The sequence below is a fragment of the Xyrauchen texanus genome, chromosome 28 (genome assembly GCF_025860055.1).
Source record: "Xyrauchen texanus isolate HMW12.3.18 chromosome 28, RBS_HiC_50CHRs, whole genome shotgun sequence".
Lineage (NCBI taxonomy): Eukaryota > Metazoa > Chordata > Actinopteri > Cypriniformes > Catostomidae > Xyrauchen > Xyrauchen texanus.
The window spans coordinates 33,882,097-33,900,006 of NC_068303.1; the positions used below are offsets into that span (position 1 = coordinate 33,882,097).

The 17,910-nt window shown below is 42.9% G+C and overlaps 2 protein-coding genes across 3 annotated transcripts in view; both read right to left on the bottom strand.

Moving 5' to 3' along the window:
* Nucleotides 1-199: 199 nt before the first annotated feature.
* ndufaf4 (NADH:ubiquinone oxidoreductase complex assembly factor 4) lies at nucleotides 200-4,515 on the bottom strand. Its single transcript, XM_052096239.1, has 3 exons — nucleotides 4,337-4,515; nucleotides 3,854-3,933; nucleotides 200-1,167 (listed from the first exon to the last, which is right to left on the bottom strand). Exons 1-3 carry the CDS (start codon nucleotides 4,479-4,481, stop codon nucleotides 853-855), a joined length of 540 nt encoding a protein of 179 aa, XP_051952199.1. The 5' UTR covers nucleotides 4,482-4,515; the 3' UTR covers nucleotides 200-852.
* Nucleotides 4,516-7,981: 3,466 nt separating this feature from the next.
* The window catches only part of dse (dermatan sulfate epimerase), a 33,407-nt gene continuing 23,478 nt past the window's right edge, over nucleotides 7,982-17,910 (bottom strand). The window contains exon 5 of one of the 2 annotated variants that reach the window (XM_052096482.1): nucleotides 7,982-11,194. In XM_052096482.1, coding sequence (XP_051952442.1) covers nucleotides 9,460-11,194 — 1,735 coding nt within the window. In that variant the 3' untranslated portion in view covers nucleotides 7,982-9,459. The remainder of the gene's footprint in view (nucleotides 11,195-17,910) is intronic. The other variant, XM_052096481.1, reaches the window with a different exon arrangement.

Consider the following 17,910-nt stretch of genomic DNA (forward strand, 5'->3'; position numbering starts at 1 on the left):
TCCCCCCAATGTTCAAACCAAATCTTCACCTTTTTCAATGTACTGCTTGCCATTGCAGTATCTAGCCCTATCCCAATGAACCCTAGCCACACATATTTAAAATTGACAAATTTCACACTTAGTTTAATACTGGAAAAACCCTTACCCTCTTTGAGCAATAGTACAGTGATGCATTTCTAAACCACGTAATGAACCTTGTTTTATTACAATATTTATTGTATGAATGTTCAAATAAAGAATTGCAGTACAAACATTACCTAACCCTCCAAAAGAGCCCAGTGGTTAAATCCATGTCTTCAGAAGCAATATGATAAGAGTGGGTGAGACCAATATTTTATTCCTTTTTTACATTCTGAAAGTGTATGGTAAAAATAATTACTTAAATGTGCCCTTAATGTGCTTATTGGAGCTTCAAAGGTCTGGTCACCATTTACTTGCATTATAAGGACCAACAGAGCTGAAATATTCTAAAATCTTTGTGTTCTGCAGAAGAAAGAAAGTCATACACATCTGGGATGGCATGAGGGTGAATTTTCATTTTTGGGTAAATAATCCCTTTAGCATTTGCCACAGTCAGAAAATTAAGAGTGCAAGGAAGTACTGTATTAACAAAATGTATTCAAGTGCTGCATAGCAGAGCGTAACTACCGGTATAGGACGTTTACCTGTAACTTAGAGCTTGTTGGAATCAGTCTTGTCCTGAAAACATCAAAATGACAGATGAAATGCCCTACGAAATAAATAATAAGACCACAGTACAATCAGAATGTCAAAACGTATGTATTTAGGCAATTACACATTGTGCGTGTTTCCAAGATGTGTCGAGTCTACATGACAGAGTTCATATGGGTGCTAAGAAGCCTTGATCCGTTTAGTCTCCTCCAACTTTGGTGGAATAATTTTGACATCAAAGGGAATAAAGAATTCTGTCAGTGCTTTGGCATCTTTTTTGTCGAGAGAGAATTCCTGTGCCAGCTTCTCCAGAGTCCATGTTTTAGGCATGCGTTTGTGATTGTTTAGGGCAGTTAAAGCTTCTACGATGGACAATTTGCCTTTTGGAACATCAGTGATATCACAGATACCATAGGGGTCACCCGGTAGACTGAACTTCAGCAGCCTGCGCTCTGTTTCCTGCTTGACCTGCTTAACCACAGCAACCGGTTCACCCTACAAGCAAAGTATAATAGCACAGAGACAGTCACACCAGTAGAGGGCAGTGTCCTACAGCAGCCTGACTACAAAATGAGAGGAGAGCAGTGTTTTTATTTATATTGTTAACAAAAACTAAAAAGAAAATATTTTCATTAGGTTTGTGCAAAACAACCAATTTTCATAATCTACAGTCAGACTTGTCGGCCGGTTGTTTGAACAACTAGTCTGTGTTAAGGATAAGACGCGAACAGAACAAAAATGTAAAAATGACCTCAAATTAATTTTTGTTTTCGATTCGCAGTAGGGCTGGGAAAAATATCAATATACTATATATTGTGCCGACACTATAAATTGCCAATCGATATAGATTTTGCGCTATTGTGTAAGAAACATGGGCAGGCTTCAAAAAAATTTTGCCGGCCACCCAAACAAATTAAATTACATTTATCTCACATTCTGAGATTCATAAGACGTGCGCATCTGTGTTTCATGCGAGTGGCACGTGCGTTAACTCTGGAGCACGCAAGTGCTCGCGAGTCCAGCAGGATTCCTGGTATTTACAGGAGAGCGCAGAGCAGGATCAATCATGCCAATCGATCATTTTTGACCCAGGAAAAACCCTCAAACAATATCTCCACAGAACGGGACGACTCCCAAACACGTCAAGAAAATGAAGAGGGGTCCTGGGTAACTCAGCGAGTATTGACGCTGACTACCACACCTGGAGTCACAAGTTCGAATCCAGGGTGTTCTGAGTGACTCCAGCCAGGTCTCCTAAGCAACCAAATTGGCCCAGTTGCTAGGGAGGGTAGAGTCACATGGGGAAACCTCATCGTGGTCGCAATTAGTGGTTATCGCTCTCAATGGGGGCATGGTAAGTTGTGTGTGGATCGCGGAGATTAGCATGAGCCTCCACATGCTGAGTCTCTCCGCGGTGTCGTGCACAATGAGCCACGTGATAAAATGCGTGGACTGACAGTCTCAGAAGCGGAGGCAACTGAGCGTTGTTCTCCTCCACCCGGATTGAGGTGAATAACCGCGCCACCACAAGGACCTACTAAGTAGTGGGAATTGGGCATTCCAAATTGGGAGAAATGGGGATTAAAACAAAAAGAAAGAAAGTGAAGAGGAGCTTGTTAATTAAACAGTTATTTTTACGACATCGAAGCAGAAAAGTATAATATGCAAACGGTGTCGCACAAGGACAATCACTCGTAATAAAGGCAATTTCCTGTACCTCAAAATTAAGCACGCAAAAGAATATTATGAAAGCCAAATGATGCCCTCCGCATTATTTCAGCTATTATTTGTTTTAGCAAGAACTGTTTATAATTACTTGATATTCATTTTCTGCAAGAAGTGTTTATATAATTTTGGAAATATTCTGCCAGAAGTTTTTATTTTTGTTGCATTATTACTATTATTTGTATTACTTACAGGGTTGGGAGGGTTATGTTTAAATGTATTCCACTACAGATTACATGCTGTAAAATGTCATTTGTAACGCATTTCATTAGGTTACTCAAGATCAGTAATGTATACTAAATACTTTGGATTACTTCTTCAGCTCTGGTATATTTTTTCACTTGTTTTGACTATAAAAACTGCCAGTACAGTAAGACAAAATACACATGTTAAAAATACATTCTCTGAAAAACCTAAATATCTTCTGCAGTGTTGTTTCTAAAACAAGATAAATCAAACTGATCTTGTTTTAAGGATTTTTAGATATTTTTACAGAAAAACAATACAAATATTATTATCAAGAATATGATTTTTGCCCTAATATCAAAGGTCTTACTAGAAAAAAAAGAAATGATGATCTAAAGTGAAATTTCTTGATAAAATATGATCATGTCTGGTAACATGTGCTTGTAAAATGGCTAGAAATAGCATTTTAGCTTAGCATAAAGCTGACATTTACACAAGGTTTATTTCCATGTCTTGTGCTCCAAACTTACTTCTCTGTCGGCTCGTATGAATGTAACACATCATAAGAAAGTGTTTCACCACTGTTCAAATGCACTTTGGATCACATCATTTATATGTATAAATGTTTTCCATCTGAAAGGACTAAATATTAAATGAAACATGACAATAAAATGCAAAGTAATCTCTTCAGTAATCAAGCTACTTTTTGAATGTAACTTTATTCTAAATACCAATTATTTAAATTGTAACTGTAGTGGAATATAGTTAATTATATTTTAAATACGTAATCCCATCACATGTATTCCGTTAATCCCCAACCCTGTTTACTTATGAGCTATGTTGTATAGCTTTGGGAAGATCTTGAGATTCTTGAGGAAAGTTTATAATAATATTGGCCAACAACATATTTCAGACTGAAATGTGGCATAATGTGAAATTGATCAATACGGTAAAAATTATTTAATACATAAGCCATTATTTTGTTTTTTATTTCACCATTTTAGTTTTTTACTATATTGTGATATAAAATTACTTTTATCATGATATAAGATTTTGGTCGTATCACCCACCACTAATTCACAGTATATTTTTAAATTTGTTTTTAGGTATTTTACAACCTTTCATTAACATGAAAATAATATTAGACACTTTAAAATAAACACTAACAAAAACAAACAAAATTGAAACCAATTAATCTCTCTCTCTCTCTCTCTCTCTCTCTGTGTTTGAAAAGGTGTTTTTAGCCATTGATGTGATCTAAACTTCAAACCTGAGGCACAGGATCTTTAGAATCCACATACACATCCTTCAGCATGGACAGCAGTGGATTATTCTTCAGGTGAATGTCTTCTGTAATGTTGGAGTATGGAACACAAACACATCTTAATGGGTTACATCATGCAGAAACTTGTGTAACTAGCCATCTCATATAGGACAGTAAGCAGGCTCATTAACACGCATATTTATAGTTACAGTGAATATTTGTGTACCACATACACGCAATGGAAGGCAAGACACCTCAAATCCTTTAACCAAACCTTTAATACTAGCTAACATTCCAGAACTGCTCAGTCACATTTTGAGGGGGTGACATCACTAATTCACATTCTTCTAACAAGCTTACACTACGTTTTGAATATACATATATACATAATATATTTCCTCTAAAGACATCAGTTTTGCTGATTCTCTATTTATTGGAAACAGTTCACAGGTTATAACTAATCTTGCATGCTGTGAAATGCTGTCTCACCTGCTGTATCTGGTTGAGGAACACTGGATTCTGTTGGATGTCTTGGTGCTACTCGAGGCTTTGATTTGCTTATTTCTCGGTGTGCACGATTTTCTAAATTAAAGTTCCTAAATACGCGTGCTACTCTTGCGCCCATGTTTGACATCTCTACGCAGAGGACACACACTTCCAGATCTTCTTCTTCAGCTTCTACCGGGTACAGTCTGCTCACTACTGCCCACCACTGACTGACTCGTCTAGTTGTGATTTTATGGAGGCTGTCAAACCAACGCGTGGTGATACTCATCAAATCCCTTCACTTTCATTTGTTTTTTAACCTATACGTTTCGATTTGATCGAAATGTCATTGGAGTAAGGTTTTTGATGCATATATATATATATATATATTCTGTACGATCAAACAATGTGTGAATACACTCACTGAGTCATACAGACAGGTGAAAGAAGATTAGAAATAATACGTATGAACCAATCAAACTGTGTACATAAATAAGATAAAGGATACAAATAAACGTATATTGTGTGTGTGTGTGTGTGTGTGTGAGCGTGTATTTATCACTTTGTGGGGATGAAATGTCCCCATAAGGATAGTAAAACCCGAAATTTTTGACCTTGTGGGGACATTTTGTCGGTCCCCATGAGGAAAACAGCTTATAAATCATACTAAATTATGTTTTTTGAAAATGTAAAAATGCAGAAAGTTTTCTGTGAGGATTAGGTTTAGGGGTAGGGTTTGGTTTAGGGGATAGAATATAAAGTTTGTACAGTATAAAAACCATTATGTCTATGGAAAGTCCCCATAAAACATGGAAACACAACGTGTGTGTGTGTGTGTGTGTGTGTGTGTGTGTGTGTGTGTGTGTGTGTGTGTGTGTGTGTGTGTGTGTGTGTGTGTGTGTGTGTGTGTGTCAGGGGTTAGGAAAGTTCTAATATCAGCATAAGAAAGTGTCACGTATTCACGTATTCCTTGTTTTTGTCTAGACTTTTATTTTGAAATTATTGTTTAGTTCCCCATTACTGTTTCCTGTTATTTTTGTAGTCCTTTGTAGTTTCCTTTCATGATTGGGTTTTCCCTGGTTGTTTTCCCCAGATGTTCCTCGTTCCCTTGTGTTTTTAAGCATTGTTTCCCTTGTTTTTTTTTTGTGTGTGTCAGTTTTCTCATGTGTTGTCAAGTTTTGTTCCTGGTTCCCTGTGTGTTGTTTCGTTTAATTTAATTAAAAGCTGCATTTAAATCCTCGTTCCTCGCCTGCCTCGTCACAGAAAGGGTATACAATTTGTATTAATAACACATATTAACTCAATGCATTATTGCTAAATCTGTGGAGGATGTGGTTGGCGCCGTGAACCCTCATTTAAGTGTCCCTTACTTCAAAAGTGGCAACCCTAATCACATAGCCTGCCTTTAAAAGAATAGTTCACTCAAAACTTACAATTCTCTCATTATTTACTCACCCACATTCAAATGTGCATTACTTTCTTTCTTCTGCTGAACTCAAACTAAGATTTTTAGAAGAGCATTTCAGCTCTGTAGGTCCATACAATGTAAGTGAATGGGGTCCAAAACACCACATCCGTAATCCATAAGACTCCAGTTTGGTTTCTGACGTGATCCAATCGGGTTCAAAATGTAACTCCCTTTTTACTGTACATTTTGCCATTGCAGTCTTTCAGCACAATCGTGATTTTAACCTTGATTATACCTCCTATTGCTTGACGCATGCGCAGAGCACTGAAATCTTCATCACCAAGGAGACTGCTGATGGCAAGATATACAGTGAAAAAGATGCCTTTATCTGCTTTTTGTAGCTTCAAAGTTTTGGTCAGCATTTACTTGCATTATATTGATCTACAAAGCTGAGAGATTTTTATAAAAAAGTGATATTGTGTAGATATAGCGGAAATAGTTATAGTGCAAAATTTGTCAACTAATGCAAATAATTTTGAGACAGCAAGATGCTATTTTTGGTAACAAATGAATTAAACACTTACTCAAAATAACTACATATTATTTCATATAAAAAGGGCGGGATCATTAAAACAGTTTTACTCCTAAAAATTAATTTGAAAGCCAGACATTACATATGTATGAAATCAAGACCACTCACATGAGATGAGAACTCTAGTCATATTAGTATCATTATAAAAGCTGTTTTATGCTACATGGGGGGCTGCCATGTTAGAATCACATGACCAGCTGAATACTACTCACTTAATCTCAGTAACTGTCTTGTTATCCGACACTTTCACTCCTGGATTAAATTAATAATGGCTAACTGTGAAGAGTGAATTTCTGAAAATGAAAGATTTAGAATGTTGCTGCATCCACACCACTAGGTGTCACTGTAAGACAAAGAGAACATGAGCAAAAATTTACTGAGTACACCTTTTATTGACCTTGAATAAAACTGAACAAGATAAGTATTAAGTATTTAGTCTTGGGTGTTTGTTGAGGGTCAGGTGGAGTTGGGGATTGGGAGGGGTGGTAGTAGAGGTTAAATGTTGATTCTGTGCATATATATTTTTCTTTTCTTTTTTAGTCGTGTGAATCAATAAAAAGTATTTGGTCTCAAAATAAATGTGTTCATTTCAGGGATTTTCATTAGTTACATAAATCCATAACAGTTTAAATGATATTTAAAATGAGATCAAACTGCCTCAGAATCAAACTTTAGACACCACACACATGGATCTCATGAATCAGGAAAATGTTGCAGTGTAGTGACAAACAGGCGTTTAGGAAATGACTGTGGTTGGGTTTGTTGCTTTTAAGTGTTTTGGGAGAAAATAAACCAAAAGAGCCTTTTACCCTGCGGGGCCTTTAACCACATTGTACCCTAACCAAATAAAAATGTGACAGCTTGTCCCAATACCCTAGTCCTGAGAACACAGTTCAAACTTTTGGTTAAAATGTACCCGTTCACACGCTTTTTCATTCTTCTCTAATCGAAATGTTTCAACATTACATGTTTTCAGGAGCAATGGCTAAATGTAGTCCTTATTAATATCTTATTAGGCATCCTGTTAAAGGTGCACTCAGTATTTTTTCCTCCGTAGAAATTAATTGCAATAATAACATATGTATAATATGTTATGATCGCGAGGGGAGGAGGGGCTCCCAACCAACCACCTGGAACGGTTACTGCTGCCAGGGGTGGGGGAGACCCCTACCGTCCAACAAAAACGCAGAGGGGCGTTCCGTTCGCCAGGGGCCGGAGGTCTGCCTCCGATCCATCTGGGGAGGTGCGGCTGTCATCCATTAGAGTGTGGAGGAGTGGCCAAAGAACAAGCTACAGCGTATCGGAGAACCAGCGAGTAATTGTTTTTTCTCTCTCTCTCTCTCTCTCACTGCCGCTCCATGTTGGCCTTTTCCCTCTCTTTTTAAACGTTTTGTTAATTTGACAATTAGCTCCTCCTTCTTTCCATTAATCCTTTACACCCAGCCTGTGACTGTAAGCAACTGTCACGTAAGACTCACTGCTGGATCATACAAACAAATTACCTTCCAAATCTATATTTTACATTCCCTGACTGATTTAGCATTTGATTCTGAAGAGATATTTGTGTTTTAACTGAGGTTATTTAAAATGGCAGGACTTCAATACATTTTCATACTAGACTTGCATGTTTCTTAGAACATCTATAGTGATGACACCAGGGTTCACACACCTTTTGACCAATAAATGTCAAGTACTTCTCCAGTCGATCGTGATTACTGGATATTAATTTTTAAAGATATTACTTACTAAACATGACTTATCCATGAATTTGAGCATTTCCATGACTTTTCCTGGCTTGGAAATCACAATTATAAATGGCCCAGAAATGTCCAGGTTTTCCATGACAACGGAAACCCTGTTACATTGTAGTAAGGTCTGTTTCTTTTTTTGGGGCTGGAGAAGTTTTGTATTACCGTACAATTGAAATGACACATTTTCATGACAGAAATATGCTAAACAATCCAACAGGAACCAAAATACACAACACATTCCTGTAGTTGCCTTTTAATTAGCAAGAGTATAAAACAACACCCAAAAATATACTTTGCTTTAACATATATACAATTTACACATATTTTTTAAGTCCATGTTGTTAGCAAATGTGCTTAGCTTGCAGCGTATCTGGATAAAAGTGGCTAGCCATGGAGAGTCCCACAAGACAAATTTCATGTAAATTTTATTACAAAGCTCCACAGAAGCTTTTGATTTGAGGTGGGTTGGCTAATTTTGAAAAACAACAACAACATCAACAACAAAAAATATGAATTCCTAGTTGGAATCAACTTTTCTCAGACACCTGTATGCTAACACTGGCTCAGTTTGAGGTGTACTGTAAAAACTGCAGCAATGCTGCATGGTGGAGAAGGCGTATTCTTCCATTCATCTGTCTCAGAGTGATGATGTAAGCACTGTGCCTGTGAGCAGGAAAAATGGCTGACATTAAAGTGATAGTTCACCCGAAAATGTTATTTTTGTCGTTAAAATTACTCTATCATTGTAAGTTGTTAAGCAGCTCTTATGACAGTTCGTGACCACATCGGTGCTCAAAAAAAAAAAAAAAAAAAAAGCAGTCCATAACACCAGAACTTGATGCTGCATTTTGGGTTGCCAACTTTTCGTCATGTGAACATGGGATGCATGAATATTTTGCCATTGTAATAAGACACAAGGCCTTCAATCCGGACATATTTTGGCACTAAAATACTGGACATTGTCCGTTAAAATGTCTATTGCACAAGTTGTCCTGTATGATGTTTGATGTCAATCATGTCTAAGCTGTACTACAGGAAACATATTTATTTTGAGAGGTATGGTGTGGCTTCAGAAAACTATAGTGTAGACCAGTGGTTCCCAACCCTGGTCCTGGAGTACCCCCAACACTGCACATTTTGGATGTCTCCCTTATTTGACACATCCAATTCTGCTCATGGAGCCTCAACTAATGAGCTGATGAGTTGAATCAGGTATATTTGATAAGGGAGACATCCAAAACATGCAGTGTTGGGGGTACTCCCGGATCAAGGTTGGGAACCACTGGTGTGACTACTTTTATGATGAGAGACATTAAGTGTATGGAAGAGAGCTGTGTTAAGATTCTTAAAAAATTCTCTATGCACAGTGATGATGTCAGCACTGTGTCTGCGAGCAGGAGGAATACAGACAGAGCAGAATGAAGCTGTCTATGAGGAGGACACCATAGAGGCAACGCTGTGTGTGCAAACTCTGAGCCCTCTGGAAGCGCGTCAACAGCACTGCCAGCAAAAGAAAGAAAGTGGCTATATTTAAAACGAGGAACAGGCGGATGTACGTGGTGGAGCCGAACTCATCATCACTCCCTCTCGTAGCTCCCAGGCGCACTTCTTTGAATTTCCGCCCCTTCACAAATCCCACTTTTCTGCCCTTTCGTACATCACTGTATTCAATGAATGCTCTTGAGTCACCATCTGCCTCCTCTGGAAACTCCTCGTAGGCACGTTTCATTGTCTGCTGTCTCTCCTTCTTCTCACTCGCCTCAATCTGGGCAAAGATGTCTGGTAGGCTTTCAGAGAAGCTTGCCTTCTTGTATCCCTTCCCCTTTCCCTGCTTCTTAGAGAGGGCAAACATCTTCTTAACAGTCCCTGGTGCCTTCCTCTTGTCTGAAGACTTCAGGAGGCGCTCAGCAGTTTTGTGGAAGCTGTCTGTGTTAAGAACTCGTGACAGGATGTGTCTTTCTAGCTGCTGGAAGACTGGTTTGACATGCTGAAGATTGTCCTCCACAACATTAACATATTCTTCTACTTCTTCCAGGGGCTGCTCCTCTATACCTGATGCTCTTTCAAACACCACTTTCTTTTGATCCACCAATACCATAGCATACAGAGGTTTGGTGGGGGCCTCACCTGTGAGGAGATAGATGGTGTAAGTGTGTTCTCTGGTGACCAGATATATGTCTATTCTTTCGGAGTCACCATGCATGCTGAAATTTTGCACATCCACTCCTGGACCAAAGAAGATGTAAGCCACTCTGCTGCTAGGGTACCTCAGTGGCATAGTCACATTTACATAGTTTGACCCATTATAGGGGTATCCACGGGGGTAGCTCCTATAGCCTATTATTGCCCTTTCACTGCCACCCGTTTCATCCAGCCAGAACATCTTGTATGATTCATCTCCGTGTCTGATCAGAGCACCATGTATCCCATCAATCTGGGTGTTCTGGAAGGACAGGTCTGTGTTGTGGAAGAAGCTGCTCACGCTGCGTGTTGAGCTGTCTGGATGTAGCTGAATGTGGTCGACCATCAGCAGCAGCTGAGGATGAAGCAGCAGCAGGTTCCTCTGAAAATTCTTGATCTTCAGCTCAGGGTTGTAAGCTGCCTGACCCTCGCCACGAATGAACACCATGCCCTGCCGCTCTATAGCTGCCTCTACCTGACCATGGCAATCTGCTGCTTGCCCGTGCTTATATTTTAGCCATTTAGAGTTACACGCCTCCGTAACTTGGCCTTCCCATGGTGCGAAGCAGCTCTCAGATACAGCAGGCCCGAACATGACGGCATTATTGAGGGAGGTATATTTGGGCCCGTACAATGCTTCTGTGATGAATGGAACCCCATTTGGGGCGAAGGTAAAAGAGTTCTGGTCGGGGTGCTCATGACCGGCATTAAAGTTCCTCCACCCTTTGATCCAGTCTTTGTATTTGTTTTGGTGAACAATGTCGAAAATTGCACGTCCGCCAAGCTTCCCTGACTTAAAGGACAGAAATGTGTGGTTACTACCAGCAGGTAGGGCACTTCCATATGTCACCACTCCCCAGTCTTTGAAATAATGCAGGCGGGATGTACCATAATCAGGAGGTGGGGTGGGCTGCAGACTGGCGTCATACCTGCACAGAGAAAGAGAAACACAACTAAATTTAGTGGTGAAGCCACAAAAAACTAATTTCTGGTGCTTGATCTCCATCCATCCATTCATCTATCTATCTTTCCATGAATGTGTCTCCAAAAGGAATATATGTAACGTATGGAACGCTACAACTTATGCCTGTTTTAAATCACACGCCGATGCAGTGTGTGAGCAGCATTTCTGCTGCAGTAACTACTGCGCTCTATCCACCTTTTTCCTGGGGGAAACTAATATGGGTGAGATAAGTTGTCCTGTGGCATTCCTTAGCTCTGTCTGCAGTCATTTTAGAACCTGTTTTACCTGTAGAGGGTGAAGTAGTCTAAAACCACATTTCACCACATTTCATTTGAGGTTTAAAACGCTGTCCTGATGTGCCCCGGATGGTAGTGAAGCACCACCTCTCACCAATCAATCACCCACTGAATAAAAGTTGAAACTTACATGCAAATTTAAAAGGAAATAACCGTCCAATCAGAAAACTTGAAAAAGTAATTGCATACCCGAGGATGAGAACTTCACGGCTCTTCCTCAGGGTGTCTGTCTGATATCAACATGCAGGCTGACAAGATGACAAGCACACACATCTGAAGCTGATCTAACACAGGTACTCCAATAAAACAACCGATAATTTTGCTCAAAATGTTGCGTTAGTGATTAAATCTCACCTGCATCTGCGAGAAACAGCATGCAGGTTTTGTTCGCCTTTTTTTTTTTGTCTTTATACCTTTTTTGCAGTTCATTATCGTTCAGTAATACATTAATATAGTAAGTGATGTACAGTGGTCGCCAAAAGTTTGGAATAATGTACAGATTTTGCTCTTTTGGAAAGTAATTGGTGCTTTAATTCACCAAAGTGTCATTCAACTGATCACAATGTGTAGTCAGGACATTAATAATGTGTAAAATTACAATTTGAAAAACATTTTAAACTTCTTCAGAGTTCTCATCAAAAAATCCTCCATGTGCAGCAATGACAGCTTTGCAGATTCTTGGCATTCCAGCTGTCAGTTTGTCCAGATACTCAGGTGACATTTCACCCCACACTTCCTGTAGCACTTGCCATAGATGTGACTGTCTTGTCGGGCTCTTTTCACACACCTTACAGTCTAGCTGATCCCACAAAAGCTCAATGGGGTTAAGATCCATAACACTCTTTTCCAATTATCAACGTGACAAACTCTCCCATTACAATGACTGCTTTCACTCACTGCAGGTTTACACTGTTTGAGATGTAGCCAACATAAAGAATATGGCATGAATAACATATTTCAGGAATCGCTCGTTTTCACGAATTCAGGAAGCGGTCATTGCTATTGCGTCTGCTCTAATAAGACCCATTTGCCACGCAGCTGGTATAAGTAGATTTTCACGAATCGCATAAACTCAGATGGCAAATGACTGTTTTTAATTTCCAAAGTGCAACCACTGAGGTCAAAAATTATCTAATGATAATCTTGCATGAACAAGATCATCATTGAAGATCTAGTGGGATGAATGGGCACCCGTCCAATAGACGGATCATAGAGCTTACTAAACGCAGTAAATAACTTGGTTAATTTAAATCAACTTTTAAGACATTTGAATATTGAATATGTGCACTGCAACAACAACTGTGTTTTATTGATAATGGAAGTAGCCCACACTTGGAGGCAGCTATTAATAGCTAAGTGTTTCTAGCTTGATCATCATGAAATCTTATTTACATGATGCTGGTGTTATCTAATGTAGTTTTGTAGAATTATTTAATGTAGTGACAGCCAACACATTAAGCTCTGCTCATTTTGAAACATCATTATTTAGGGGAAGGGGAGGACGCTGAACCTGAATGTTGTTTTGCACTACAGTGGCCGGTTTGATCACTTCACACTTAATATAGCTTAATAATATAGTCAGAAATAAGTAATTACGCACAAACGTTCAGTAGCGATATATTTTTGTTCAAACGCTAGCCAAAAAATTTAAGTGTTGAATAATTTCCTCACAGAAAGGACGCACTTCCAATATGTTAACTCACCATCTTTAGCAACAGCAGGTACAGCATCCCACGCTTTTTCCTTTGTTAATTAATCCTTATAAAACTTTTAGGGCAATAGAGCACTTTAATATACAAGTGTTTATCTGGATTTACCGACCACATGCGCTGTTGTATGCTTTTGTTTACGTTTAGCCGCACGTGGCTGTATTGCTGTTAACCCTTTTAGACCTGCTCTCAATGTAATAGTATATAAAAGAGCAGAATATTTAGTAAACTGTAGTTTTGAATAAAAAAAAACCGTATGTCTGCTTAAGCTAAATAATTCAAATATTTACATTTTCTTTTTGTGTCATACTTTTTTTTTTCTTTCTACGAACTGTAATTAAAATAAAAACACACTAGACTACAAATATATGCTTATTCTGGGCAATATCTAGTTTTTTTTTTTGTGTCAACTCCTCTTCATGATGTTAATCAACAACGCACTTTCAACGCTGCAAAAATAAACTCAACAACGAAACTCCCGCTGCTCTGCTGCTCACGCGCTGCTTCTGCTTCAGATGTAAATACACTCATTTGTTAACATGGACGGCAGAAACAATATACGCACTGGTTCTCTTACGAGAGGTTCTCTCGTATTGCGTAAGCTAGCTTACGCTACGGGAAAGATTCATCTTTTCTGAGATATTGAAGCCAAAAAATTATCCTTAATTTTTGTATCCATTGTCAACGCAGTGCGGCAGCTGCAGACCTTGAGCGGGCTAGCTAGCGAGCTCATAGGTTGCTCTGCGGCAACTGCTGCAGCCTATAGACGAGCTTGGGCGAACTCGCATCCAATGAGAGGCGTCCGGCGCTCACTGCATCAAAGCCCGCCAAAAGGGCGTGACTAGAGTGCATATAAGCGTAGTTCGTAGGCTGGAACCCTGATTTTCATCTCTTCAGCGAAGCTCTCCGCATCGCTGACCTGGAAGCCGCGTCGCCGTTTGAGGGGCATCTAGCAAGCGTGGACAGCGCTAGAAGAAGCCGGCCGTCTCAGCCACCTTCAGCCATCCTGCGAGCTACGCCATCCGACGACGTATCCTTTTATTAAGCAAGCTAGTTCTCAAGAACTATTCACAAAAGAGTACGAGCGTCTTTTTCAAGATGCCTCGCTCCACTTGCGCCTCATGTCGCGCCCTTCTCAGCACAGGAGACCGCCACATCATCTGCGCTCTCTGCCTGGGACTGGGGCACGCAGAGCTCGCCCTCACTGAGGGCGGATGCGATTTCTGCGAGGAGCTACCGATGTCGACCCTGCGGGCTCGACTCGAAGCGGTCAAAGCAGAAACCGCCACGCCGCCTACCCTCAGCCGCGCAGGAAGAAGCGCCGCTCACAAAGGCTGCCGGAAACTGTGGTTGAAGCGACTGCCTCGCCGAGCCTCTCCCTCGAGCATCGCTTTCACCCTCCCCGCCCCGGGACGCGCAGTTGCCGCCGGCGGCCGCACTGCTGCCATCTCGGATGACGAGCGGAGGATAAGGGCTGCTGTTCCATCATGGCTTCGGACAGCGAGGAGTGGACAGGCTCCCAAGCCTCCTCCTCAGCCCAGGAATCCAGCAGGACCCGCGCCGGAGTCGAAGGGGAGTTAACACGCCTCCTCACACAGGCCGTCGACCGCCTCGGGCTCGAGTGGTCACCGCCCCTGAGCAGGCACCCAACAGACTCGGCGGCTGCTTTCTTCAAAGCCATCGCCGCTCTACACCAGCGGCCGGGCCGCTCCCTTCCTGCCGGAATTACATACGGAGCTTGCAAAGTCGTGGAGCGCTCCGTTTTCAGCCAGGACCCGTTCACACGTCTCCACCTCTCTCGCGTCGGTGGACGGCGCCACTGAAGAGGCTACTCCTCCATCCCCGGTCGAGGACTCGGTAGCAGCACACCTTTGTCCGCCCTCCGCGAGATGGCGTTCCAAGCCTGTGCTCCCGTCTAAGGCCTGCAGAGCGACTTCCGCCTATGTTGGCCGCGCCTATTCCGCCGCCGGCCAAGCCGCATCTGCTCTGCACTCAATGGCCGTTTTACAGATCCTACAAGCAGACCTTCTTCGGAGTGGGATGAGAAAGGCAGGCACCCAGAGGCTGTTACTGATCTACGGCGCGACAGACCTCGCCCTTCGCGCTACCAAAGCTGCAGCCCAAGCTCTAGGGAAGTGCATGGCCTCGCTGACTGTGACCGAGAGACACTTATGGCTAACACTAGCCGACATGGGAGAAGCAGAGCTCCACGTTCCTCAACGCACCGCTCTCTCCAACCGGTCTCTTCGGCTCCGCGGTGAGTGGCATTGTTGACCGCTTCTCAGAAGTCCAGAAAGCCACCCAAGCCATGAACCTCTTCCTGCCGCGTCGCGCTAGCTCCTCTGCAGGCCGCTCACGTGATCAGCCTCCTGCACGAGCTTCTTCACAGCGCCCAGTTCAACAATCTCAGACTTCTCAGCGTCGACAGGGCGGCCGCCCTCGATCAGCGCTCAGACAGCCGCCGCAGACCGCCTCCCCGCGGGCCTCGATCTAAGGTAACGCTGAAACCCGAGCAGCCGAAGTCTTCCTAACTGTGTTGAACAAGCGACGGCTCAGTCCCGCCGCGGCGGACCACTGTCAAAGCTTTACCCCTGTCAGTCCCCTTCTCTCAGGCTACTACAGTGGTGAATTTAGCAGCCAACAAGCCGGTGACACTGCCCGCTTGCCTGCACTCAAACGCCGTTTTCACGGCGACCCAAATAAATCTTGTAAAGAGCAAACATGTCTTATGTGTAGAAAAAGTGCCCACAACCCAGTGTTAGCCCCTACACACAAGCATAACACATCCCGTGCCCCTATCAGAGCACGCTCTCATAAAGCGATTACTGAACCGCTCGAGCGTCAGAGTCAATGAAGGCGCCCACAAATGCGTCGCGGCGCCCATTCTCTGCCCGCTCTGTCACACGACCAGCCCTATGTGTAGAAAATGTGCCCACAATCCAGTGTTCACTTCTGCACACAAGCACTGCATGTCTCGTGTCCCCACCAGAGCACGCTCACATAAAGCGATTCACGAACCGCTCGGCGCTAGAGTCAATAAATGCGCCCGCAAATGCGTCGTGCGCCCATTCTCTGCCCGCTCTGTTACACGGCCAGCAACCATTCCTCTGTGTGTAAGTCCCGTGCCCATGACTATGCTTGCGCATCACGTAACAGATGTGACTCTTTCCCCATTCATTCCAATCGGAAGTCACTCACAAAACAGCCTGTTCATGCTGTCTGCGAGCAATCATGCATGAACACACTAAACGCGCTCACACATTTTGTTCAGCTCTGTGTGCGGCAATCAGAGCGAATTGGCCATTCACCCTCTAGCGTTACGCTTCAAAGCGTGGGAAGCTATTCCAGGGATATCCAAGTGGGTGTTAAGCACAATACAACAGGGCTATTTGCTACAGTTCGATCGCCGCCCCTCGCTTCAGAGCGCGGCTCGAAACCACTGTGAACACGGAAGCAGCGTGCATGCTTCGTTCAGAAATAGCAAGCCTTCTGTGCAAAAGGGCCATAGAAAAAGTGCCACCCTCTCTGAGCTGAGTCGGGGCTTTACAGCCGTTATTTTCTTGTTCCCAAGAAAGACGGCGGCCTCAGACCCATATTAGATCTCAGGGTTTTGAACAAGGTGCTTGCAAAAGACCGTTCAAAATGCTTACAATCAGGAAACTCCTCGCGCATGTGCCAGGGGACTGGTTTATTTCTCTCGATCTGAAAGATGCATACTTTCAGATTCAGATAAATCCCGTCACAGGCCATTCTTGAGATTCAGCCGACGGCCAGGTTTATCAATACACCGTCCTTCCGTTCGGCCTGTCCTTAGCACCCGTACTTTCACGAAGTGCATGGATGCGGCGCTCGCACCCCTGCGGAGTCAGGGTTTGCGAATTCTGAACTATTTGGACGACTGGCTGATTATGGCTCAGTCACATATGGAGCTTCTGTCTCACAGAGCAGTTCTCCTCAGCCATCTGAACAGTTTGGGTCTTGCAGTCAATTGGACCAAGAGCTCACTACAGCCCAGTCAGACCATTTCCTTCCTGGGAATAGAACTAGACTCCGTGGCAATGACGGCTCGCTTATCTACACAGCGCGCGCGCCGTGTTCAGCGACTAGCCGCATCTTTTCAGATGAACAGCCTCACGCCTCTGAAGAAATTCCAGAGAGTGCTAGGTTACATGGCCTCAGCCGCAGCAGTACTTCAGCTGGGTTTACTGCACATCGCCCGCTTCAGCATTGGCTAAACACCGCGCGTCTCGCCGGGCTTGGGCCACAGGCGCCAGCCCATCAAGGTGACTCAGACCTGCATATCAGCTCTGCAGCCCTGGACAGTGGCCGAATGGTATCAGCGGGGAGTGACAATGGGAGCTGTATCTCGCCGAAAAGTCATCTCGACAGGCGCGTCCAACACGGGTTGGGCGCGGTCTCGCGAGGGCTCTCCGGTTTTCGGCCTATGGTCAGTTCAGGAAAAGCTCCTTCACATAAATTGTCTGGAAATGATAGCGGTCGAGTACGCGCTCGTGCGCTATCTCCCGGTCATTCAGGGTCACCACGTCCTGGTCCGTTCGGACAACAGATCTGTGGTATCCTACCTAAACCGTCAGGGCGGTGTCAGATCCAGGAACCTCTTCCATCTGACAAAACGCATACTGAGTTGGTCCCAGTGCCACCTGCGCTCGCTGAGG